Raw genomic sequence first — 27763 nt, 5'->3', positions numbered from 1 at the left:
TTTGTGGAGCCTGGGCTGTCTACAGAGAACGCGTTTTTTTAAAAGTGGGACAGGCAACTAGCAGATAGTGAGGAGATGTTTGCTGTATGTGAAAAAACATGTTGTAGCCTAAAAAATATGTCACATCACAGAGCACCTTTAAGGAATAAACACTTGGTGAAGGAGAAGTATAAACCGGCTGACACTTTTTTTTTGTTGGTGGACTTAATGGATGCTGTGATTGTGCTGAGTTGTGGGTTGCTGATTGTTCATCTGGAAATTCCACCTTAAGCCTCACGTGCACAACAACAGTGAGCTCTCCTTACTGGAGCAGTTTTGTCTTTAAGCTTTGGGCTTTCCTCGAGAGTTGAGTCACATCCAACTCCATTACCACCTTTTGAATCACTTCGAAAGTGTAGCGGCGCTATGACGGATACCTCATGTTCAAAGAGTAAAAAAGTCCAAACAGCAAGGCTGTTGCAAGGGCCACATTATCCAGATCTTGAAGAAGAACCACCACACCCTCGATGATGATGTCAACATCAGAAAAGTCATTGCCTGGCGTCTCTCTGGTGCGTAGATTCACACTGTAGTTTTCTCGATGGCACTCAGTGCAGTGGCCTCAGTCATGTCCTGGTTAAAGATAAAACATTTCTTGAAGGTTTTATAAAAAAATAAATAAAAAAAATGTAAAAACTGAGCGCTTTTGAATGCAGCAATTCTAATGCTATAGTTTATTGAAACCCATGCTGCCATTCATGGTCAATTTCTGAAGAAAAAAAAAATAATTCCATTGGCTGCCTTCCTCATTTTTTTTCTGGAAGTTATTTTCATGTTCCTGGATGATTTTTATCATTAACCTGGATTTATTCCAGGGCTGTATCCTAGTCCCAATTCTGCCATGGTCAGATGAGGGTCAGTGCAGTGTAGGAAGAATTTTCGTTCTTTTGCTAGATTCACAAATTTGAAGCGTTTTCACACTGGTGTAATCCCTAATGTAAATGAAACAATATTTTTTCGCTCTGTGGCAGAGGGGTCAAAATAGGTGTTTTTTCACTTTCATAATGGGGGACTATGGAGAAAAAGTGGACTGTTTGGACCATTTGTTTTAATCTCAGCGCTGGAATCACTTTGCCAAGGATATAAAGAGGGCAAATGGACCTAAATACTCCAAGAAGGATCACAGGGTTAACCGAATCAGTTTTGAAATGTAGCAAAGCCACAATCTACTCACAAAACACTCACCATGTACTCCTGCACCAAGATGTCGGGATTCTCATTCAGATACATGCAGAGTCCTTTAATGAGGGACTCCCTTCTGGCATCAATGTCATCCCTGTATCCAAAAAGATACATTTCTTACAGTGAGACAGTGAATGCATGATAAAAATGACTGGGTCCTTTCTGTGGAATCTGGTAAAGGGAGTTGAGCTTTGCAATGGATGCATATAAATCTTTTACTGACCTAATGCAATGCATATCCACTTTATAGTTAAACAATTTAGAGTTAAAAGTTCTTACTGTCATCATGGCAGCTACTGTAGGTCTTTCAGCTTTTTGCTCTGCTCTCCCGGTCGCTTTGCAAACACTCAGCAATCTTTCAGAGAGAAGGTCAAGCTGCAACAGAAACCTTGATTGTAGAGGCATGGTTGTGATGCGCTTAAACGCCGCGTTTATCTGAAACAACATGAAATTATTTTAAATAACGACACCACACATTTTAGAAGACATTTCTGACATCAAATCTACACCTGCCCGCCATATCATGGCGTGCACTGTGCATGGTTAATCATCTGGGCTCTGCTATGGAATATTTGGAAACACATCCTAATGAAGTCGAGGTTAGATAAATGATAGCTATACTTAGAATTAATAACTTTCTAATATTTTGTCCAACCTGTTTCCAAACATGACTGGGGCAAAATATCTGAAACGCTCAGAAACACAAAATAGTTGGGCTGCCACCTCTTAGTCGATTAGTCGACTAATCGGTCGTTTTGGTCTTAGTCGACTAAGATTTCTTTAGTTGATTAGTCATTTTTTATGCTTATTCGTGCTTAATTACTCATTTCCAAGCAACTTATGAGCACTTTTATGGTAAACACAAGATTTAAAGTGGTGCTTTTGCAGGATTAATTGTGGAGAAACTCAGTTTTACAGATGGTTAATTAACTACATCTATATTGTGCTTTTCTAGTCTTAACCACCTCTCAAAGCGCACAGCTCTGTCAATTAAATCATCCAATCGATTAGTTGACAAAATCGTATAAGTGTTAGTCGACTAAGAATTTCTTTAGTCGAGGACAGCCCTACCAAATAGTCCACTTAAGTAGACCATACCAGCTAAACTCATTACATGAATCACCTGTCTGACAATATACACAGGTAAAAGTTTAATCTATGACAGAGTTGTTGTATTAGATTGCATGTATAAATGAGGTGGCCAGTGTGTTTGTATGCAAGTGCTGAGCAATTCATTAAAATCTGTAATGCATTATAATTACGGTAACTATAAGACATACCTGTAGCAAACCCCCAGCCAGACAATGGTGAAGCGTACTGATGTTTCCAGAAGCCTTTATTTACGTTCAGCCGTGGTTGTGGTTAGCCTTGCTCTGAACACAAATATACCTTCCTTTTCCTTACACATTTTCTTCATGAAACACCGTAAGAGCTACAGGACAGATAAATAACATAAAATTAGCTCTTACAAACATAAACATTACCCGAAGGCCACGTTAACCGTACCTATGACCATTCATAAAACGTTTTCGTGACGTTACCTCTGTAAATATTCACAATGCCGAAAAGCTAATGTTAGCATGACTTCGTATAACAAAAGATAACGCATTTAAACACTTCTCAGTGGAATAGATTAAACTCCATATTACTGCACATGAACATTTAACAAATCAAACACACAATACCTTGTTCCCGTTCCAGCTAGGTGCTTAATTATCCCCTTTATAGAGCTTTATGATTTCAGAGCTACATGTGTACTAATAAACTAATAAAATAAAGCTCCGAAGTAGTTACCTTATTAATACACCTTCCTTAAAGTCAGTTACACTCCCACCAATCATGAGTGAATAATATAATGGTATACATTCTGTATTAGGCACGAATAATTTTAACTGAAAATTACCTTACCTAAGCCTGTATAAGAGCACAAACAACTTATGCCAAAGTTAAAAACCTTTATGACTATGTAATATGCGCTATGGGGAGAGGGAGCAGAATTAGCTAGTTTCCAGCAACAGGACAAGCTTCTGGACAGGGCGCTCAACTTCTGATACCTTGTGGAGACGCTCCCCTTTCTTGCCAAGCTTCCTGTCGCCAAGTCGGATCCCAACTCTCCGTACAAGTCCGTCTTTGTCGGTAGTGGCTTCTGCAACTCTACCCAATCTCCACTACATCCCAATTCCTCCTTGAGCATGTTGCTTATCTTTACAGAAACAACTGCAGCTGTCAATTCTAATCTTGGGATGGTTGTGATCTTGGTTGGGGAGACACGTGATTTTCCTACAACTAAGGCACAGTGAATGTCTCCCTCCTCGTTTTGGAGTCGCAGGTATGAACACTGACCGTAACCCATCATACTGGCATCAGAGAAGTGATGCAGCTCAGTCTTTGAGACCCTTCCAAATCCAGCAGGTGAGTAAGTACGGGATATAGTGACATTATCTAAATGGGCTAGATCACTTCTCCACTGTTCCCATTTTGGGTGAAGCTCGTCAGTGAGGGGATCGTCCCAGCCTGTGTCCCGTTGCACATCTCCTTAAGAATGATCTTCGCTTCCAGTTTTCCACTCGCAGATCAGTCTGGCATCTTGAGGCAGAGATAATTTGGAGCCGTGGTTTATCCAATCAGCTAACCAGTATTATCAGCCAGCGGTAGCCCTAATTCTGTTAGCCGCTCGCTAATGCTTTTTTTCTCTTGGATCCTTCTTTTGGAATATGGTCCGGGAACCTGAAATGGTGTCTATCACCAACATAGGTGATAGACAGATGGTTCATCCAATCAAATAACCAGAACCCAAAAGTTCTCCAACGGAAAGTTCCCAGATGGATATGCCTAGCAAATGCGAAGCAATCCATCTGGCGGAGTCAGGTTACCAAACAGATGCTTAAGTTGTTCAACATGTCAGGCCCAGAGAGGAGGTGATCATTCAAGCTGGTTTCTTTGTATCTGGCTGAGCAATCAAACACCACACGAAGTTTATCCGGCTTCTTCACATGATGCACGCCATGATGGGAAATGTACCATCTCACCTTCACTCCCAACATCCTTGACCTGCTCAGCATCCCCCGTTCCAATGACCTCCTCCATGCACTCAACATAATGCTCCTTATACCTTTCATGCCGTTGCAATTTCCTTTTAAGGTGATGGAGGCGTGTCATGGCGGAGTCTTTGTTGTCAGGCAAGCAGGGTCTGGTTTTGAAGGGCAGAGGCATTTCATAATGGCCATGTATATTTTTCCTTATGCCATTTTTCCTTTGCTCAACCAACACCATCTCAGTGAACTTGGAGCATGCGTGAAGCTGGTGTCTATTATCTTGACAAAGGATACATTGAGTCTCAACCTTCCTCAGTTCTGACTTGTGATTGTCATTGTCAGTGACTGTTTGAGTGGTGAGAACGCTGGCCTTGTTTTTCTTCATGTCTCTGAGGTTTCTCTTCTCAGTGCTAGTGTCTAGTGCAGTGATTTTCAACCACTGTGCCGCGGCACACTAATGTGCCGTGAGGGATTGTCCTGTGTGCCGTGGGAAATTATCCGATTTTACTTTATTGGTCCAACAAATTTTTTTATTGAGCTACTGCAAATCATTTTCCATTTTCCATTATCCATCTGTGCCTCAATATGATGACTGGCAGAGAAATTAAATACTATTCTGTGTCAGTAGGTGGCAGTATAGCGCAATTATGACTTTGTTGATTTGAGACAATAGAATTACTGCCAGCAGGGCAGTAATTTTGCGACCAAAATTTGAGAGTGTGCGACTGAATTTTACATCCAGTTGCACATGTGCGACTAGTAAATTTGCCCCCTTTTTTTATACACGTTAAACGTTGACATTTCGGTACCTGAGAGTGCGTAAGCTCAAGCTTATCTGTCCTCTCTGAAAATTGACAGAGAGCAGAGCTCTGCCTTCCATTCAATGAATTGTATGGGATCGCCATTGACGACAAACGGCTCAGGTACAGGAAGCCTATTTAAGGCTATGTTGTCTTGAAAGATCTGAGCGAGAGAAGGAATGTCTGTATGACAGGGCAATGCAATTTGAGAGTGGGGCACTGCAGTTACAGGCACATTCTTTGCTTCCATGTTCCTTTCCTTTTTGACATGATTAGCATTTTTGCGTTCTGTCTCCTTATCATAGATCTTCAACTTGGCTTGAGCTGCCCGTATCTCTTTCTCTGCCTGTAATCGCTCCAACTCACGCTTTTGTGCCTCTAGAGCCTTACGTTGCTGTTCCTCTAACTCTCTTATCAATTCCTTTTGCCTTTCTTCCTCTAGCAGCATGTGATAATTTGCTTCTTTCACTGCTAGCTCAGCTGCTGCATCTGCACGTTTTGCTGTCATGGCCAAAGATATGGAGTAGTGGTCGGACTGGCTGTGGCTAATCAAAGAAGCAGCGGATCCATAGACAGACTTTGCATGGTCATGGCGGAGCAGTTCATGAAGGCAGTGTCTTTCCTTCTGCTCATTAAACTCGCCTTCATCGTCTATAGTTCTGTTGTAGGCAATGTTGGTGATTTCTGTGGTCACCGATTCACACGTATCAACTCTTCTTCTTATGTCGGTGGAGGGTGTGATGAGATCTCGAATTTCATAATAGATATTCATTATGTCTTCTTTATCTTTCTTAAGTTCTTCAATAAGAGGCCAGAGCTGGCTCTCTGGCATATAAGTCTTTAGTTGATCTCTCGCCTTGCGAGTGCGGAGCTTCCACTGCTCGTACATGGCGAGCAGCCTTTTCTCTCTTTTCTTGGCCTCATCATATTGAAGCGTGCGCATTTTCTCTGTAGGATTGCGTGTGCGTTCAGAGCGTCTAGGACCTTCAGGAGCATTATCATCCTTATTAAGCTTGCTTTGGAGATCGGTTAAACTTTGTTGTTTAGCTTCATTAGTTTCCTTCAGACATTGTCTTTCTGATGGGTCTTCCATCATGTGGGCCTCCCTCTGTACATCTTGGACTTCATACTGATAACCAGCCATCTGGTCCTTTCCCTCCCTCTTATTACCTGACTCTGACATTATTAACCAAAATTTTTAAACTCTAAAGTCAGAAGAAGACCCCTTAGCAGATATGATCCAACCCTTGTAATGAACAGTATAAACATAAAATATCAAAACATCAGTTTGAAATAGCTAGCACATATGTATTTACATATAGACAATAAAATAACTGTAAATGTCGATGTAAATTCCACAATAAACACTGTAAAAGACCACTTCTGAGTTTAATATGTGCTGTGGAGTTAATGAATAAAATGGGAAAATATTTGTATATGATTGACCGGAAATTCTGTGTACCTGCAATGTTGAAATGTGTCCCTTTAGTGGCACGGTAGTTTTTTTGCACAATGGGAGATGAGCTTTGAAAGGTAGAACACTTTACTAAGTTTGTGCTGAAGGAAGCCCGCATAGCCAGTAATCCCATCACTTCTTCCTTATTCCTGAGCTCCGGCTCAGTAGATGAAAGGTTCCCCAAGAGGGCAAAGGCCCTCAGAACAAGTGCCCAAACAAAATATCATGCATTTAAGTCAGAAAGTTCATCTCCCTTCAAACCAAAGCTGCCATGCCCTGTCTGTAAGGATGAATTGCACGGCACCGCTAAGTGCCCAGTCTTTGCTGCCAAGCCTATGGGAGATAAAAGGGCATTTATACATCAAAATTATTTATGCTTTGGATGTTTGCGTAAGGGACATATAACTAAAGATTGCAAAACACGACATGTTTGTGGAGTGTGTAGCCGACGCCATCCAACCTGTTTGCATGAAGAGAGAGAGGAGAGATCCGGTGAAACGTCAAATAGAAGCTTCACTTCTGGTTCCAAAGAAGGACAAGCAAATCAGGAAGTCCACAAAGTTTTGTCTCATGTAGTAACTCAGAATGCTTCTTCTACCTCAAGTATTGTCCCAGTTTTTTTGTCATCAGTGAAAGAACCTCAGAAGGAAATTCTATATGCTCTTCTTAACACACAGAGCGATTCATCTTTTGTCTTGGAAGACCTTGTCAGAGAGCTGGATGTAGTTTCTCAACCATTACAGTTGAAGCTTAGCACAATGACTGCTGTGGACACAGTTATAGCCAGCCAAAGTGTGTGTGGTTTGCAAGTTCGAAGTTTTCATTCTGACAACTGCATACAGTTACGGCAAGCATACACACGTGACTTTATTCCTGTTGATAAGTCTTGCATACCAACCAGGAACACAGCGTCGCAGTGGCCTCACCTTAAACATCTTGTAAATAAGATGCCATCCCTTCAAGAGTGTGAAGTGGGACTATTGATTGGCTATGACTGTCCTTCAGCTTTGGCTCCCCTTGAGGTCATCACTGGAGGTTGAGAATGAACCATTCACACAGAAAACAGAGCTGGGATGGAGTATCATAGGGGCAGTTAATCCCCACTTGGATAGGCATGGAAGTCAAAGATTCGTACACAGAGTTGCAGTGAAAGAGATACCAGTTCCATCAGCCGCAGATGTCTTAAAAGTTCTGGAGTCTGACTTCAGCGAGAGGAATTCTGAGGGAAAAGGCGTCTCACAAGATGATGTGCGCTTCATACAGATTCTTAGTAAAACCATCCGGCAGAAAGAGGACGGTCACCTGGAGATGCCCCTCCCCTTTAAAGGCCACAGTTCCCCATCATTATCTAACAATAAGAAGTTGGCCATCATTCGTCTGCAGCACTTAAAGAGGAGACTGAAAGCAAATCAACAGCTTTGTGGTCATTATAAGGCATTCATGGAGGATATGATCAATAAAGGAGACGCAGAGTCAGTTCCAGAGGCATCTGTCGGTGTGTACCACCCGAAGAAGCCTGACAAATTGAGAGTCGTTTTTGATTGTTCAGCTAAATTTCGTGGCATCTCATTGAATGATACTTTGCTGACAGGCCCCGATATGATTAATTCCTTGCTGGGAGTGCTCTGTCGTTTCAGAAAAGAGAAGGTGGCTTGCTCCCACGGTGGGAGGAATGGAAGGCTGGTCTACAAGGCCTGAAAAGAGTCTCGATTCCAAGATGTTATCATCCACAAAACTTTGGCAAGATTGTGAGCGTAGAACTGCACCACTTTGCAGACGCCAGCAGTATAGGCTATGGAGCATGTTCTTACCTTCGATATAAGAATGTCCAGAACAAAGTTCACTGCAGTTTTGTCATGGCAAAGGCTAGGGTTGCACCATCAAAGATCACAAGCATTCCCCGTTTAGAACTTTCAGCTGCTGTTGTTGCAGCCAGAGTTAGTGTTCTGCTGAAATCAGAGTTAAACATGAAGATTGATGAAGAATTCTTCTGGACAGATTCTCAAGTCACTCTAGCATACATTAATAATGAAGCACGGAGATTTCACATATTTGTGGCCAATCGTGTCCAGCTTATAAGAGAGTGCACCAATCAGAGCCAGTGGCATTACAGAAGAAAACCCAGCTGATCACGCCTCTAGGGGACTCCGTGCATCAGACATTCGGTTAACAACGTGTCTATCGGGCCCTGAATTTTTGTGGAAGGAAGAGGTTTATTCGGAACCTACTTCGTCACCTGACTTGTTGGTTGGTGACCCAGAGGTCAAAACCATTCAGGCCTTTGCCATAAGAGTGAATGATTGCACAAACATGCTGGATCGTCTGTCTAGGATATCCTCTTGGACAACACTCCTTAAGGTAGTGGCGAGAATTAAGAGACTGGCGTCTGGACTAAAGTGTCAAACTGATGTTGTGACTGTCGGAGAGCGTGAGAGTGCTGCCAAAGTGGTGATAAAGCTTGTTCCACAGCAAGCATTTAGTCGAGAGATAAAGGCACTTGGAACAGGAGAAAGTCTTCCACTGTCCAGTCCCCTTTTTTGCCTTGATCCCATTCTTAAAGAGGGCATACTTTGTGTTGGTGGAAGACTGAAACATTCATCTCTTAGTGAAGAATTTAGGCACCCATGCATTCTACCCAAAGATAGCCATATCACCCAGCTTGTTTTGTCACATTATCATTCTCAAGTATGCCACCAAGGTTGAAGTCAAACCAAAATGGAGCTTAGAGCAAATGGATTCTGGATCATGAGTTGCAGCAAGTTGGTTGCGAAGCTGATACACAAGCGTGTTCAATGCAGGAAGCTGAGGCGTCCGGTAGAAGAACAGCGTATGGCTGATCTGCCGAAAGAGCGCGTTGAAGCATCTGCCCGGTTTACATACTGCGGAATGGACTGCTTTGGACCGTTCGTCATTAAAAGGTGTCAAAAGGAGTACAAGAGGTACGGCTTGATATTCACCTGCTTCTATTCTCGAGCCGTCCACATCGAAATGTTAGAAGATCTATCCACGGACTCTTTTATCAATGCCTTACGGTGCCTCATCAGCCTAAGAGGTGGAGTGCGCCAACTCTACAGTGACCAAGGCAGGAATTTCATAGGAGCTAAGAATGAATTGAGAGAAGCACTTAAACAGTTTAACAATCAGGCTTTGGAAATGTTTCTGGCTGAGAATCAGTGCGAGTTTGTGTTCAATGCCCCATCAGCAAGTCATGCTGGTGGAGTTTGGGAGCGTCAAATACGCACCATTCGAAGTGTGTTGGATGCTACTTTGGCTCAAAGTCTAGGTAGGCTTGATGATTCCTCCCTGAGAACACTCTTTTACGAGGCCATGGCTATTGTTAACAGCCGCCCATTAACAGTAGATGGAATGAATGATCCCAACTCTGTTGAACCTTTAACACCTAATCATCTAATCCTAATGAAGTCAAAGATAGCTCTTCCACCTCCTGGAAAGTTCGAGAGAGAGGATGTATACTGTACAAAGCGATGGCGTCGAGTTCAATATTTGATTGAGCAGTTCTGGAGTCGATGGAAAAGGGAGTACCTCCAGAACATTTCCACACGACAGAAGTGGCATGTGGCCAGGCGCAATCTCAGAGTGAACGATGTGGTCATTATAAAGGAAGACATCCTCCCAAGGAACCAGTGGCAGTTGGGGCGAGTAGTGGAAACATCTACGGATGGTGATGGCTTAGTGCGAAGAGTGAAAATAAGAGTTGGAGAACAGAAATTAGGAAAGTCTCCATCTAAACATTCTGTCATCGAGAGGCCCATCCAAAAGTTAGTGCTGCTTCTTGAAAGTGAATAGTCAGAAAGACTCATACACAGAGACACACGCATAATTCATCAGATTAGCATAAATCTATGCTTATTTGCACAATGGTCTAATATTGTGATAGTAACAAGTCTATGTAACTTTTAGAATCATGTGTGATTTATTTTGGTATTATAATTATCATGACATGATTGTGGGAGTGTACACTTCTGAGTTTAATATGTGCTGTGGAGTTAATGAATAAAATGGGAAAATATTTGTATATGATTGACCGGAAATTCTGTGTACCCGCAATGTTGAAATGTGTCCCTTTAGTGGCACCGTAGTTTTTTTGCACAATGGGAGATGAGCTTTGAATGGTAGCTGGCGGGTGTGAATGGCTCACAGCTGTTTGTGCCTACAGGATTTTTATCTGAGATTTTGTTTCTTTTATGAACTTTGAAAACTTGACGCCCGTTTCATGACGGAAGAAAGGACGATCGTATATTGTTTGCATTCCTTGGGGAGCGCAGCGAGGTACGATGGGTTTCCATTCATAGTAATTTAGAAATTGTTGGTATGTTTGTATAGTTTATTTAGCTGCGTAATTAATGTTTGTAATCCTAAATGTTTGTTCACGTAATGAGTTTTGTATCCGTGAAAACACGTGTGAAATGTTTGTGTATTTATGTTTTCAATACAGTTTTCACGGTGCTAAGGTGATGATGAATTAACGAATGCTGAACGTCATGCTGGACTGGCAAACTAAATAAAAGACGCATCAATCGAGACTCTCGTTTTTGGACCCAAGGGCTGTAACAAACACAGTTATCAAAATTTTTAAATCCCAAGTGCAAGAAACATCAATGAAAATACCTCAATGAACACAGTTAACAAAGTGGATGAATGCAAAGTCCAAAAAAAATGTCCATGTCCTTAATTAGAAAGAGTCCATGGGGCTGCATGCATGCATGAGTGTAAATGCAACAAGCAGTTTATTTGTTGCTCTCCTAGCTGAGCAGATGAATATTGAATGTTCAGTCCAAGAAGCCATTCATCCCTTGCTCGCCTTGTTGCTGTACTATAGACTGTATAATAATAGGTTAATACTCACAGTCCTGCATTAATGTCCATATGTGTAACTGTACTTGACCATTGCACCGAGTCCGTGTGACTGTTGTCAAAAGTAGGTCAGGTGCGAGGCGCAGCTTGATGAGTCCACGTTGACCAATGGCGACGTAGCAGCAGCTGTAGTCGGCGCCGTGAAAACCCTCCGTGGCCCGTCGTAGACAACAAGTCGTCGGTATTGATGCGGGTCAAGCTCTTACTGTAGCAAACCCCCAGCCAGATAATGGTGAGGCGTACTGATGTTTCCAGAAGCCTTTATTTACATTCAGCCGTGTTTGTGGCTTGCCTTGTTCTGAACACAAATATACCTTCCTTTTCCTTACACCTTTTCTTCATGAAACACCGTAAGAGCTACAGGACAGATAAATAACATAAAATTAGCTCTTACAAACATAAACATTACCCGAAGGCCACGTTAACCGTACCTATGACCATTCATAAAACGTTTTTGTGACGTTACCTCTGTAAATATTCACAATGCCGAAAAGCTAATGTTAGCATGACTTTGTATAACAAAAGATAACGCATTTAAACACTTTTCAGTGGAATACATTAAACTCCATATTACTGCACACGAACATTTAAAAAATTAAACACACAATACCTTGTTCCCGTTCCAGCTAGGTGCTTAATTATCCCCTTTATAGAGCTTTATGATTTCAGAGCTACATGTGTTTTCCCTCCTTACTTCCGTGCATGCATCTAACAAACTAGTCCCCCCGCCCCCCCGCCCCCTTTCAGATGCAAGATTACCGTTCCGCTAGGAAGCGCCAAAATAAAAGGACTCATAATATTAAAAGAGAAAACTAATAAAATAAAGCTCCGAAGTGGTTATCTTATTAATACACCTTCCTTAAAGTCAGTTACAATACCTGCAAACTCAGAAGGGCTGAAAAAGGTGACACATCACCTTTTATATATATATATATATATATATATATATATATATATATATATATATATATATATATATATATATATATATATATGAATGATAGCTGATCTAAAAAATAGGTCAGCTTGTTTATTGTTAATGCCACAGGGTAAAATGTAAATGATTTATAAAAAATGTAATAACAATAACTTATTTCACCAGTAAATCCTGTTAAACGACAAAAACAACCACTGGTTGGGAAAAGGGTAGGCTATTTTACAACAACTTTGAGTGCAGCACAAGGCTGGCGAGGCGAATTTCAGCAACATCTGTGTTGTTTTTCAGACAACGGCAGCTATAGGCTGTTGTTGGAATCCTCTAGTGAAATACAGACACACTTTTACACCGTTTAGCTGTCAGCATTTTAACCATGTTAACTCCATCCAGCTGCTAGCTAACGGTAGGCTAACGTTACCTGCTGTTGAGTGTGGTGTTACCGTAACTAGCGTCCCGTGCGGCGATGTTTCAGTTCCCTCTAACGTCCATTTTCGGAGCATCAGAGAGAAGCGCAGGCATTTAAGTGGCACCTAATAAAGTCACAGAAATCCACGTTGCTATTCGGTCCGGTAGATAGCGGTCGTTAAGGCAGTATTAGCATGGACCCACGGACCCCCAAAATAAAAACTCTTCTGATCTACACGATTCACGTGGATGACATTTTCCCATTCAAAACGGCGATTTTCGCCGAAAAGCGACAAGTTTGCAGGTATGATAAGAGCAAATACAACGTCCTGGTCTCACCACAAAAACTTGAGCCCACGATCCATCAGCTGACTCCATATGCGGACTTGAGTTTGTCTGTCACTCTGCAGCAAAACAGTAAAAAAAATAATCTAGGCATTACAAAACTGTATTGCAATAAACATACATTAGATGTACACTCACTGACAACTTTATTTAGGTACACTGCATGAACCATTGCAAAATATCAAATAATGAATGTGACTATTGCATCTCTGATGAGAACAGAGACTAACCCTGTTCCATGTTCAAACACTGGGCTGTGCAAAGCCAGCAGCTTGTGTCCCAAAAAAAAGACAAGAGTTTCCATTATGTAGCTAGCTAGCTACGTGATTATTTCTACCACTGCTTCAGACAGAGCAGACACCAATTAACGTGTCCGTTTTTGTTTGAATTTCCTCTCCGTCTGCTCATGGTCTCATTACACGGTGTAGGGGGGCGTCGCTAACTTAATGCCGCTGATATATGGAGCTAAATCAGGGCCAAATGTTTTGTTCATTTGAAAAAAATATATGTAGTTGAAAAAATAAAGCTTGAAATTGAAAATTTAAGTTTTGGTCAAAACTTGGAAAAAATAAAACCATGTATTCAAACTTAAAATAAGTGTACCAATTTTTCTTTCAGTTTGAATAAAATATAGATTAAATTCTGGAATTATTTTGAATAAATTATAAATTTTCATTTTTCACTTTTATATTTGTTTTCAGTTCCACATTTCATGTTTTCAGATTCAAAACTTTTTTTTTTTTTCAATATAAAGGTCGACTGTCTTACAGGGGTCACCAACCATTTTGAAACTGAGAGCTACTTCATGGGTATTGAGTCTACCAGTTTGATACACTCTTCTGAAATAACAAATGTGCTCAGTTTGCCTTTAGTTATATATGGTTATTAATGATTAATTATAGGCTACTCATCTATGTGAAGACACTGATTATGTTAATGATTTCTCACAATAATTATCAACAATGACTTAACAAGGTGGGAAACAGATAATAATTCAATTTTCATTTTTAGAATAGGCCTGAGAGGGCTAGCCTAGGCCTACTCATGTGGTCCTTGGGGGCTACCTGGTGCCCGCGGGCACGGTGTTTGTGACCCCTGAGTCTAACGTAAACTGAACCCAAAGACCACTGTCTCTGTTTTTATGCATATTATAATCTATGATTGTAAAATAATAAGTTTATTTCATTGTAGGCTATATTTCCAGCAGGGTGCCTGGCTGAGGTTTTTGGATGGTTATGCCATCCAAAACCTCACGGAAAAGAAGCAAGAAACGAGGGAAAAGAAGCAAGAAACGAGGGAAAAGAAGCAGGAAAATGTAAACAAGGAGGAAAAGGAAACGAGGAAAAATAACTTGACCAAGCTGAAAAATGAATCACCTTGACCCCGAAGATGCCATATTCCTGGTTGATGCGTTCCTGGATGAGTGCAAGGTAAATAACATTATCTCAGTGGTGGAAAAAGCATACTAATTACATGCTAATTACAAGGTCTAAGACCATAATAGACTCTGAGGTATACCAGGGAAGAAGTATCAAGGTGCAAAACTGAAAACACTCCAAACAAAGTGCAACTATACAGTACCTGGTTCAATGTATTTATTCAAATGCAAGCTATAGTGTTGAGCTGAGTTCACAAATTCATTGAAATTTTCAAATTCATTCAATATTCTATCAAAACGTTTCACTATATTTCTTTCAAGACCTGATTTTTGATGGAGTCTTTTTGGCCAGTGATGCTGAGGTGTCCTCCTTTGTTGATTACATCCATGGAACAACTGGACATGTAAGCTAAATTTATATTTCTTCATGTGTAACACCACAATTTAAAATTTTTATGAATGCTTGCCTGTTTTTTTTTTTTCAAAATTTAAACATTATTTGGTTTATTTAAGTAATAGAGTGGCATTACTGCATCAAATGCCATAATACCATGATTTACAGCTTATTTTGTAAAGTGTAACTGTGTAAATGTCTATATTTGCCCTCATCTGTTTAAGAATCCAGGGAAAGGGACATGTGGTGCGGGTCAGTGGACGGCAGCACGAGAGTCCGCCAACAAGTCTGCAAGCAAACTAGACAAGGAAGGTGTTGAAGTTGCTGTCTGCCGTCATGGGGTTTTGCTGAAGGGACTGAATATGTTCCGTGGAGAAATATTTGCATACCCATTATATCTCCAGAAACAGCTAGCTTCACAGACCGTCCAGTTTTTCTGCTCTGATGTGGTCTGCAAATATTGGCCATATCTGAAGAGAGTTGTGGACCACTGTCCAGAGTTGGAAGACTTGCTGAATATGCGCCCATTTCTCTCCATCATGCATGCAAAAGCGCATTCATGGATGTGTGAGGTAATAATGACAATTAGATGTATTTCTTACCATTTGTACCACACATTATGATTGTCTGTCCTCTGCCCCTTCTTTTTGTTTTCCAACTGATAACATTCATGTAAATGTGTTACAGTTAAAATGGGGGGATTTAATCAAGAAGGAGCTGGAACAACAATCGGGAGGAGGTTGAACAGGTTAACAGCTTCCTCTCCCGAGCAGCCATATGTTCCAAGTACATGTCAAAAGCCGGTAAGCATTTTTCATGTATAGTTGTGTCCAAATTGAGACCACAAGTGGTTCTGTCAGAGCTTTGTGGTGTGATTGGGGTCTTTATGCATGCTGCAGTATGAATCCTTCTCCACATAGACCAAACCAGAAGGTGTAGAACCTCTCTACAATAGAGTGCTTCCTCATGATCAGGTGGAGTCAAATCTCTGCAGGTGTCCAACTCCAGAGAAGACTAATAGCACCAGACTTTATTAATGTTAATATTTCCCATATTCCCCCTTGAGAAAGGGGTTTGAACCCTGATGCTCAGCCTTTGCATTTTAGAGTTCCATGCATAGGTGCTCCCTTAGAAAACAATTGTCTAGTCAGCACTTTTACACTGATCAGGATTCTCTTTATAATAATTTAACTTCTGACACGTTAATTAAGTGTATGATTCTTTCCAGGTTTATGTGACAATATTAGAGAATTTGGTCCTCACTGTGAACCTTAATTACTGCACATATATTTTCTGTCAAGTTCGCACAGACATGCTAACTATCCAGGCAAGTGGCTGGAACAAACGAAAGGCAGAAAACCTTGACCGGACACTGGCCAAAAGATACATCAAGGTACTAACTTGGCAAATATGTATAATAACATTTTTGTTTTTAAATTGTGTCTCAGCATTTGTTAACACAGATATTTCTTTCGGACAGACTGTACAAAGGATTACAGAGGCAACAAAGGACCTGGAGAAACTCACCGCTGACTTATCTCTACAGCAAGACACAGTCCAGCAGTGGGTGTCTGATGTTCAGCAGTGGACCTCAGGTACTTTGAAAAAATTATTTGATGGCATATTTTAAAGAATCATTTGGTTCTGCTCTTGTACAGGGGATCTGAAAGAGGCTGATTGTAAACTGAGATAGGCATTAATTAATTTGTTTGTTGTTGTCTAAAGGAGCAACAATCCAAAATGACCTGCAGAGGACCATCGAGGGGCTATATTTGGGCATCAAACAGTCTGGTGAGAGCAGAAAAGGCCACTAGAAATGCACATTTGTGAAAAAATAAATTCACCACTGATTTATACATGGTAAAAATAGCAAAGCCATTTATAAAAAAAAACTGCTTTTGAAGTAGGTTTACTACAAGCCAGGGCAGCATACTGAAAAACTATCAAAATCATAATAAGGTTGAGTGCAATATCCAAATATTTCCAATATTTCTGCAGTAAGTGCAGAGATGTCCTGACCTACCAATTTTGTCCTCTATTTAAAAAAAAAAAACATGATTGTTTAAAATAGATTACGAAAGTTTTTTTCACTATTTTTCAAATGATAATGAAACTGGTGATGCAAAAATGATCACACAGCATCTGTCACAATAATCATAACACATACATGCATATTGTGAGGCCTTATTTTGTATGGTGCTTTTGTGTAGTCATCGTGTGAGTGCACACTCATTTTGTGTTTTTCATTGTAGGTGGGAATAAGCGAAGGCATCAACTGAGAAGAAAGATTGCTGTTGAGAAGAAAGCCTTGGAAGTTGCCATCAATGACCACAATGCTACTGTGGGGGAAGTTGAAAAACTGCCTCCTCCCAATGAACTCCTGGCTGTGGACAACTACTCCTGGCCATGGGAATGTAAGTACTTCCTCTGAAATGCACTGAATAACAAATTGTTTGATGCACACATCTTGATGTACTGTACATATGAAATCTGGGATCCTATCTCATCCTGTCAGGGTTTATTTCTCTATAGTAGTAGTACAGCATGAAAAATATCTTCTGTCCCAATATTTTTATAGGAGGTTGTAAGATAACACTTTGATGTAATGTTTTGCAGGTCATGGTGATATGGAGCGGAAAAAAAATGTTTTTGACAAGGTAATGCTGCTGGCTAGACTGAAAGAAGAAGAAGAAGTTATTGTGGTTTGCGAAGTCAAGCAGCACATGGAGTACATGAGGAGTGTTGCTGGACTGATTGAAGAGTTTACCTTTCAGATCACTGAAGACACCAATGGGAATTGTAAGGACAATAAATAGTTAGTCTTTTTCTTCAATTTGCTTCTCTGGTAACCACTTGGCTCATTTCTTTTTATTTTAATGTCACATTCTCAGGCAGTACAGACGGATTTATGGAGAAACGACGTGAGGGACTACTCTGTGTGCTGAAGAGAAGATTGTGTGAAGTTGAAGCACAACTGGCCACAGCACGCACAACATACAAAAGTATTCTCGGACTGCAAACATTGTCCTTAGATGACTTCTCTGAACAGGAAGACTTAAAGAATACTTCCTCAACTGATGAGGAACTGGGAGAGTAGGCAGATGATGTGTATGACTAAGAAGATGTCTTCATAGTGTGTTGAACCCAAACATCAGTGCTGTGCTATTTTACTACTGTTGTAAGATTTATTTGTGTTTAGAGCATGTACTGCAAATTCCTCTGAAAATGTAAAAAGCCATTATGTTAGCCCATAAGTCCCCACCCTCTGCCCCAACCCAATCACTGGTGATTCACAACTGTCCAACATGACAAATTACCTTGGTCTTTTTTTTTTTTTTTAGCATTACATTTTTGGTCGAAATGTATTTTTCTCGGAAGACACTATCAGGGCCAGACGCTCTTGTAAAATTAAAATGAATATTGTATCCTAAGTAATATATTATTTCATATATCAATTTGCCTTTGAAATGTATGTTATTTTTTAGCCTTTGTCAGTGTTAACAGACTCATATTACCTGTACGATAGCAAGCCACTTGGGCGAAAATGATATTTTAGGCTTCATATTCATAAGGCTGTCAACTGCTAACATGGGGAAAGTGATTGCCGCTGGACGAGACGGCCAATCACAGCCGCTGGTGACATGAAGGCTGCTCTCCGTGGTGTTGAAAGCTTGAGTGCCTTTTGGGTGGCTTGTCCCCAAAAGTATGACACACTAGAGAATGCATGTGCTCATCATGTTCGGATCCACACACACCTGTGAAGTTGTGACAAAAGGAACTAACTGCAGGCGCATAAGTCAAAATACATTTTTGCCTCTGTGTTGTGTCTCAATCATGTGAGTCTCGAGGTTCCTGCCGGCAAAACAAAAACGGCGGACATTAAGTGGAAAATTAAATATCTCTTGTCCTAAAGATATTTGTGTTTTATAACGCCAGTAGATTGACGTCAAATATGTCGGTTTTAATAATCACGCCTTCATTTATTAAAAATATATGTGTGTGTTTTTTTTACATTCTTTGATAGCGGAAGTTGCAACATTGGCCGTTACTATGGAGATGAGGACAGTCCACTTTGCGTCACGTGAGCAGAGCAGTTGGCGCGCTGGTCTCCTGTTTTAGTTAAAATATCGTCATTTAACAAACATTGTTGTCTTTTCTTAGGATAGATCATATAAATGCAGTTTAATTATGTATTAGACAGTGTGTGATATTTGATATATTGGGTAGATATATGTTTTCAAACCCCTAGCACAACCCTAAAACGGAGGAACTACAACTGGGGTGCTGATGTCCACGCAAGTGCTGAAGAGGGGTCTAGGGAGTTGTAGTTTTTTTTTTTAAATAGGGTTTTTTTCCTTAAATTGTAAATTGTAAATACTTAATTGGTGGCATTCCAGGGGGTTGAGGGGATGTCAAACACATTTTTGGCATCAAACTTTAAATATTCTCTTGTTCAATGGGGGATTTTTTATTTTCACACCATAGCCCCCCCCCCACCCCTTGGTGACTATGCTCAAATTATAACCCATGTCAACACCTTTCTATAACAGTTGGTCTCATGTCTGTAACCCTTTTCGTCCCATAATTATAAGCCTTCAAATATGCCCTGAGGTTAAGGTTCAAAGGTCAATATCTCAAAGCAGGAATAATATAGAACCGTCAAATTGATATATGTTACTCTCCAGGTCAAGACCTTTCCAGTGATGTATTTGGTTTAGCTCTATGACAAAGTTTACATTTTTTCACATTTTGGACATGTGCCCTAACAGGCTTAGGTTCAGAGAGCACTTTGAGTGCTTCAAGTGTGTGTGTGTGTGTGTGTGTGTGTGTGTGTGTGTGTGTGTAAATAATGATCAAAATTAGGATTGTTTAAGAATTTTTTTATCTTTATGATTTTGGAGGGTTTTATGCCAGGATGACCTAACACAGTCATTCAAATCATGTATATCTGCCACAGCAAGTAGGCTACACAATGCATCTAATGTTATAATTATATATAACATATATATAATTAACATTATATTATGGACAAATAAAGTGTGTGCAGTGCTTTATTGGATGGCATGGATAGTATTTGAGGAGCCTGAGGCCTTTTTGGATGGCATAACCATCCAAAACCTCAGCCAGGCACCCTGCTGGAAATATAGCCTACAATGAAATAAACTTATTATTTTACAATCATAGATTATGATATGCATAAAAACAGAGACAGTGGTCTTTGGGTTCAGTTTACGTTAGACTCAGGGGTCACAAACACCGTGCCCAGCTGGGCACCAGGTAGCCCCAAGGACCACATGAGTAGGCCTAGGCTAGCCCTCTCAGGCCTATTCTAAAAATGAAAATTGAATTATTATCTGTTTCCCACCTTGTTAAGTCATTGTTGATAATTATTGTGAGAAATCATTAACATAATCAGTGTCTTCACATAGATGAGTAGCCTATAATTAATCATTAATAACCATATATAACTAAAGGCAAACTGAGCACATTTGTTATTTCAGAAGAGTGTATCAAACTGGTAGACTCAATACCCATGAAGTAGCTCTCAGTTTCAAAATGGTTGGTGACCCCTGTAAGACAGTCGACCTTTGAAATGGAATGAAGCCCGCGGCAGAAGGTTAAGGCCGGTTGGAAGCGTTGCGCGAGCGTGTCAGCTACGTGGCGTGTCCGTTTATATTTCGGCTCCCATATTAACAGGTTAGAGCTTACACACTGCCTGCGTGTAGAAATAGAACCGACGCCTATTTTTCACGGGAGACGCGAGCGTGTTGAAAGCGTTTCCAGGCAAAATAGAATAGGAAAATATGTTTATATGCAGAGGTGTCAAGTAACGAAGTACAAATACTTCGTTACCTTACTTAAGTAGAAATTTTGGGTATCTATACTTTACTGGAGTAATTATTTTACAGCATACTTTTTACTTCTAATCCTTACATTTTCACGCAATTAGGCTGTCTGTACGTTCTACTTCCTACATTTTAAAAATAGCCTCGTTACTCATATTTCAGTTCGGCTTGTTTTCATTCCAGCTCGTCAGTCATCGTTCAAAAAAACACACACACAAAAAACCTATCCAAATCGCTCCATCCGGAGAGAGTGAATTTGATTGTGGTTGGATGAGAAGTATAAACATAGCTATTCCGACACCCTATTGGTTTGTACGCGATCCATAACACCTGTACAGACCCGTGCTAAGCACACGCCACGGTGCCTTATCGACTGTTATCTACCGGACCGAATAGCAACACGGATTTGGTGCCTTAGGTGCCTGCGCGATGCTCGAAAACGGACGTTAGAGGGAACTGAACATCGCCCCACGGGACGCTAGTCAACACTACAGTTGGAAGCAGGTTAGCCTAGCGTTAGCTAGAAGATGGAGTAAACATGATAAAATGCTGAGCGCTAAACGGTGTAAAAGTGTGTCTGTATTTCATTGGAGCGGATTCTGACACCAGACTGTAGCTGCGGTTGTCTGAAAAACACAGAAGAGATGTAGCCTACGTGTCACCTTTTTCAGCCCTTCTGAGTTTGCAGGTATGATTTTAATATACTGTAACATTATTATAGTCATATGATTTTGCCCCCGCGTTTTAGAGTTAAGCTGTTGTCCTTAATGGCATTTCCCCCACTTGATCAGGGGTCTTGAACGTTTTTTAAGCCAAGGATCCCTTTACTTAAAGTGAGATGTAGCAGGGACCCCTTACTACATATTGTATGAAATTAAGTTGCATATTAAACTGGGCCTACAATAACTGGGTAAACTAAAGCCTTCTTACATACCTTTTTTCATAAGCTATTAAAATATTAATTGTTGGCATGATTTTATAAATCATATTTTAATGTTACATACTGTATGTGACATACTGTATGTGGCACAGTAAATCTAGGATTAACTGTATCTGTGGGCTGATATCTTAGTGACTCCCTTACCTATAGGCCAGTAAGCTTATCATCAGTGGGAATTTATGTTTGCTAATAACATGTTGGAATTATGTTAAGGCATTTTATTTTTATTTTTTTTAAAGACTCAAAAATGTACAATAATTCGGAGGCCCCCCTGCAATGACTCTGAGGACCCCTTGTTGAAGATCTCTGCCTTCCATTACTTTTACTTTTATACTTTAAGTAGTTTTGAAACCAGTACTTTTACACTTTTACTTAAGTAAAAAGCTTGAGTTGATACTTCAACTTCTACAAAAGTCTTTTCAAACCCTAGTATCTATACTTCTACTTGAGTAATGAATGTGAATACTTTTGACACCTCTGTTTATATGTCATTTACACACGAATGCATATTAATAAATGACATGCTGATGTTTGGAAGCCTCTAGGTTTTGATATAAATGCAAATATAGGCTAAGAATGTAAAAAAAAAAAAAATTCGATTTTCTAATATTGCACCTGTCAATACAGAACGAAATATTCTGTAGCCTATTTTGCCGTCAATAGTGCCAACATTGTCGTTGCTGAAATCAAATCAGTATATATTTATGTTTAACATGGTATTTAATTTTATCAATGGGAAACATACATGTGTCCATGTAGCGCAGCAGCGCAGCAGCGCGTCAGACACGTTTCTGGTGTGTAAAGACATAGAAAAATCCATGCAGATGACACGCAGAAACGCCACGCTCACGCCACGCCGGCAGTGTGTAACCGGCCTTACAGTGGAGCGCGGCCCTATTTAAATGTAACAGTGTCACAAAAGTGGCATCACGTTTTTACGTGTGGGCAACGTAGCTGCGAGAGGTCGCTGATTGACACGTGGGTTGCCCTATCACAGAGGCACAGAGGTCAGCAGATTGACAAGTGAGTGAGGGGGGTGTCCGCTCTCTCCGCCACCACCATTCATACTGTGCATCCTCAAAGGTAGGTAATGAACACACGTGCTGATATCAACATATGCTAACGGGACCTGAATAATAAAGTTAGCGCTGTCTAAGCCATCATCCGTTAATTATTTAGCAACATGAATTTATAGAGATGTGTCCAATGACATAGGGGTTTATCCAGCATTATATTAGCCACTGCATTTAACGTTAGCTACAGTTGGCGGCAATGTGCTAACCGAGGTCAGAATGATAAGATAAGTTGAAAACTTTATTGATTCCAAATTCACATGTCCCTGCAGCATAATCAAAATGAGATAGGAACTAGTAAGACAAGTGGTAAAATTATACACACACAAAAATACAATACAATACCTAGATGAAAACAGAAATCATTACATGTTGATTGTTTTATGTTGTAGTTTTAAGATGCCACGAGGGTCAACAACAACAGCCTGCGTGAGCTGCAAAGCAGCTATTGGTGTGGCCACCAAGACCTGCAAATATATGGAGCTAAATCAGGGCCAAATGTTTTGTTCATTTGAAAAAAATATATATAGTTGAAAAAATAAAGCTTGAAATTGAAAATTTAAGTTTTGGTCAAAACTTGGAAAAAATAAAACCATGTATTCAAACTTAAAATAAGTGTACCAATTTTTCTTTCAGTTTGAATAAAATATAGATTAAATTCTGGAATTATTTTGAATAAATTATAAATTTTCATTTTTCACTTTAATATTTGTTTTCAGTTCCACATTTCATGTTTTCAGATTCAAAACTTATTTTTTTTACGCCTTCAAATCTTTTTTTTTTTTTCGGTTTCAAATCTTTTTTTTTTTTCGTTTTCAGATCTGTTTTTCACTTTCAGATAATTTTTTCGGTTTCAGACTTTTGGCCCTGATTTTGCGTGGGGGCGTGGCTTCAACTCAGAGGGGCGTGGTATTATGAGTGACAGCCTAACAACAAAGGCAGAAGACTCCTCTGTCATGTTGACTTCAGGAAATGGTGTTACTGTGAGAACTATGACTGAATGCTTTCTATCCACTATATACATGTGATGTTTACTTAATAAACTGATGCAAGTGACAAAGTTCCATTTAAAAATTGTATTGGACAACACATGGTACCAATTACACTATAAGAGCAATAAACTGATTGTGCAGTTCGGCGGGAACAATGACTTCTCCCACTTCCATGTATGACATTGAATGTAGCACCACAGTATTCACTCGGCAGTCAGCATAGCGTCCGCTTTCGCCAAAGGCAACCTGCTGGCGCAGCCCACAGGTAAGACATGTGAAAGATATTAGCCTTTTTGAATAGATACTTTGGGACGCAGTGGCATTTTTTTTGTCATTAACACATAAAGGGAAAATAGGTGGACAGCTGGAAAGGAAGCATCGCTAGCACAAAAGTTAGCATTAACTAACGTTAGCTTCACACTAGCTGGTGTTTTTACACCAATTTTAGTGTCCAGCTCAAGTTTTTTGACTTTAACGTGTAGTGGTCTTTGTTAACCTCTGTTTGTCAGAATGACCATAACTCGACAGTGGCTGCCTGCAGCCGTACAGCCTTATAAATGTAAAACATTATAGATAACTAACATTGCTAGTGTTACCTTTTCATGGTTAGTTTAAACAACATAACTTGTCCTGGTCCGCTTTGTTAATCAATCAATCAATCAAAGCTTTTATTACGGACACACACGGTCCAGAAAACAGACAGTAAGACATACAAATACAAAAAGACAAGTTAGTGTATTCTGATACTTAAGTTAGGCTGTGGTAGAAGCCTTCAAAGTTTGCCCACTTGGCATATTTTGTAAGGCATAACTGTCATGCTGTTACATGTAACGTTATAGTGTAAAACGTCATTTATCAGGCCAGAGCATTAATGTAAAGTCATATTTGTCTACTCTATAAAAGGAGACCTTCTTCACTGCAGCCAGTGTCAAGTTATGGTCATTCTGACAAACCGAGGTTAACAAAGACCAATACACGTTAAAGTAAAAAAAACTTGAGCTGGACACTGAAATTAGTGTAAAAACACCAGCTAGTGTGAAGCTAACGTTAGTTAATGCTAACTTTAGTGCTAGCGATGCTTGATTGCCAGCTTTGTCCAGCTGTCCACCTATTTTCCTTTTATGTGTTAATCACAAAAAAATGCCACTGAGGGGGATAACGTCGCAGCATCTATTCAAAATGCTAATATCTTTTCACATGTCCTACCTGTGGGCTGGTGCCAGTGAATACTGTGGTGCTATAAGTCATACATGGAAGTGGGAGAAGTCATTGTTCCTGCTGAACTGCACAATCTGGCACAGTTTATTGCTCTTATAATGTAATTGGTACCATTTGTTGTCCAAAACATTTTTTTAAATGGAACTTTGTCACTGGCATCAGTTTAAGTAAAAATCACATGTATATAGTGGATAGAAAGCATTCAGTCATAGTTCTCACAGTAACACCATTTCCTGAAGTCAACATGACAGAGGAGTCTTCTGCCTTCTTTGATAGGCTGTCACCATAATGCCACGCCCCTCTGAGTTGAAGCCACGCCCCCACGCCAAATCAGGGCCAAAAGTCTCAAACCGAAAAAAAAACATCTGAAAGTGAAAAACAGATCTGAAACCGAAAAAAAAAAGATTTGAAGCCGTAAAAAAAAGATTTGAAGCCGTAAAAAAAATAACTTGAATCTGAAAACATGAAATGTGGAACTGAAAACAAATATAAAAGTGAAAAATGAAAATTTATAATTTATTCAAAATAATTCCAGAATTGAATCTATATTTTATTCAAACTGAAAGAAAAATTGGTACACTTATTTTTAGTTCAAATACATGGTTTTATTTTTTCCAAGTTTTGACCAAAACTTAAATTTTCAATTTCAAGCTTTATTTTTTCAACTATATATATTTTCTCTCCGTGAACCATCACCTTATCGTGGTGGAGAGGTTTGTGTGTCTCTGTGAACCTGGGGGCTGTGTTGTCTGGAGCTTTGTGCTCCTGGTAGGGTCTCCCAAGGCAAAGTGGTCTCAGGTGAGGGGCCAGACAAAGAATGGTTCAAAAACCCCAATGAAAAAGCTAAGCAGAGATGGAGTGACCCTGCCCGGAGGAAGCCCGGGCCCCTGCCTGGAGCCAGGCCCAGACGGTGGGCTCGTCGGCGAAGCGCCTGGTGGCCGGGTTTGCCACGGAGCCCGGCCGGACACAGCCCGAACAAGCTACGTGGCAACTCCTCTCCATCCCATGGGCCCACCACCTGTGGGAGGAACCGTTGGGGTCGGGTGCGATGCCACATGGGTGGCAGTGAAGGTCAGGGGCCTCGACGGACCAGACCCGGGCAGCAGACGCTGGCTCTGGGGACGTGGGAACGTCACCTCTCTGTGGGGAAGGAGCGGAACTGGTGCGGGAGGTGGAGCGCCACCGGTTAGATCTGGTGGGGCTTACCTCACGCACAGTCTTGGTTCTGGAACCATACTCCTGATAGGGGTTGGACTCTTTTCTTCTCCGGAGTTGCCCAGGGTGTGAGGGGCCGGGCGGGTGTGGGGATACTCACAAGCCCCCGGCTGAGCCGCTGTGTTGGAGTTTACCCCGTGGACGAGAGGGTCGCCTCCCCACGCCTGCGGGTTGTGGGGGAAAACTCTGACTGTTGTTTGTGCATATGCACCAAACAGGAGTTCGGAGTATTCGGCCTTCTTGAGACCTTGACTGGAGTCCTGCATGGGGCTCCAGTGGGGGACTCCATTGTTCTGCTGGGGGACTTCAACGCACACGTGGGCAATGATGGAGACACCTGAGAGGCGTGATTGGGAGGAACGGCCTCCCCTGATCTAAACCAGAGTGGTTGTTTGTTGTTGGACTTCTGTGCTAGTCATGGATTGTCTATAACTAACACCATGTTCGAACATAGGGATGCTCATAAGTGTACCTGGTACCAGAGCACCCTAGGCCAAGGTCAATGATCGATTTCATAATCGTTTCATCTGATCTGAGGCCGTATGTTTTGGACACTCGGGTGAAGAGAGGGGCAGAGCTGTCAACCGATCACCATCTGGTGGTGAGTTGGGTCAGGGGGTGGGGGAAGACTCTGGACAGACCTGGTAAGCCCAAACGTAGTGCGGGTAAATTGGGAACGTCTGGAGGAGGCCCCTGTTCGACAGACTTTCAACTCACACCTCCGGGCGGAGCTTTTTTGTGCATCCCTGTGGAGGCTGGGGGCATTGAACCCGAGTGGACAATGTTCAAAGTTTCCATTGCTGAAGCTGCGGCGAGGAGCTGTGGTCTTAGGGTCTTAGGTGCCTCAAGGGGCGGTAACCCACGAACACCGTGGTGGACACCGGTGGTCAGGGAAGCCGTCCGACTGAAGAAGGAGTCTTTCCGGGATATGTTATCCCGGAGGACTCCGGAGGCAGTTGCAGGGTACCGAAGGTTTCAAGGGCTGCAGCCTCGGCCGTGAAAGAGGCAAAGCAGCGGGTGTGGGAGAAGTTTGGAGAAGACATGGAGAAGGACTTTCGGTCGGCACCAAAGTGCTTCTGGAAAACTGTTCGCCACCTCAGGAGGGGGAAGGGAACCATCCAAGCTGTGTACAGTAAGGATGGGACACTGTTGACCTCAACTGAGGAGGTAATAGGGCGGTGGAAGGAGCACTTTGAGGAACTCCTGAATCCGACTAATACGCCTCTATGTTAGAGGCAGAGCTGGAGGATAATGGGGATTGTCGCCGATTTCCCAGGCGGAAGTCACTGATGTAGTCAAACAACTACACAGTGGCAAAGCCCCGGGATTGATGAGATCCGTCCAGAAATGCTCAAGGCTCTGGGGTGTGGAGGGGCTGTCCTGGTTGACACGCCTTTTCAACATTGCGTGGAAGTCTGGGACGGTGCCAAAGGAGTGGCAGATGGGGTGGTGGTTCCCTTTAAAAAGGGGGGACCAGAGGGTGTGTGCCAATTATAGGGTATCACACTCTCAGCCTCCTGGTAAAGTCTACCCAAGGTGTTGGAAAGGAGGGTTCGCCAATAGTCGAAATCCTGAGGGAGCCTGGGAGTATGCCCAACCGGGGTCTGTGTTTTGTGGATTTGAGAAGGCGTAT

General features: G+C 41.2%; 1 protein-coding gene and 1 long non-coding RNA gene across 2 annotated transcripts in view; both read right to left on the bottom strand.

Annotated features, from left to right (window-relative positions):
• The window catches only part of LOC114562327 (deleted in malignant brain tumors 1 protein-like), a 94702-nt gene that overhangs the window by 32755 nt on the left and 34184 nt on the right, over window positions 1–27763 (bottom strand). Inside the window, 1 exon segment of the mRNA XM_028588667.1 lies at window positions 6187–6206. Coding sequence (XP_028444468.1) covers window positions 6187–6206 — 20 coding nt within the window.
• On the bottom strand, window positions 163–2647 carry LOC114563848 (uncharacterized). Its single transcript, XR_003693695.1, has 4 exons — window positions 2502–2647; window positions 1501–1656; window positions 1225–1315; window positions 163–612 (listed from the first exon to the last, which is right to left on the bottom strand). It is a non-coding gene; the product is annotated as an uncharacterized LOC114563848 (long non-coding RNA).

The sequence above is a fragment of the Perca flavescens genome, chromosome 2 (assembly GCF_004354835.1).
Source record: "Perca flavescens isolate YP-PL-M2 chromosome 2, PFLA_1.0, whole genome shotgun sequence".
Taxonomy (NCBI): Eukaryota; Metazoa; Chordata; class Actinopteri; order Perciformes; family Percidae; genus Perca; species Perca flavescens.
This window is presented reverse-complemented; position numbering and strand designations above follow the sequence as displayed.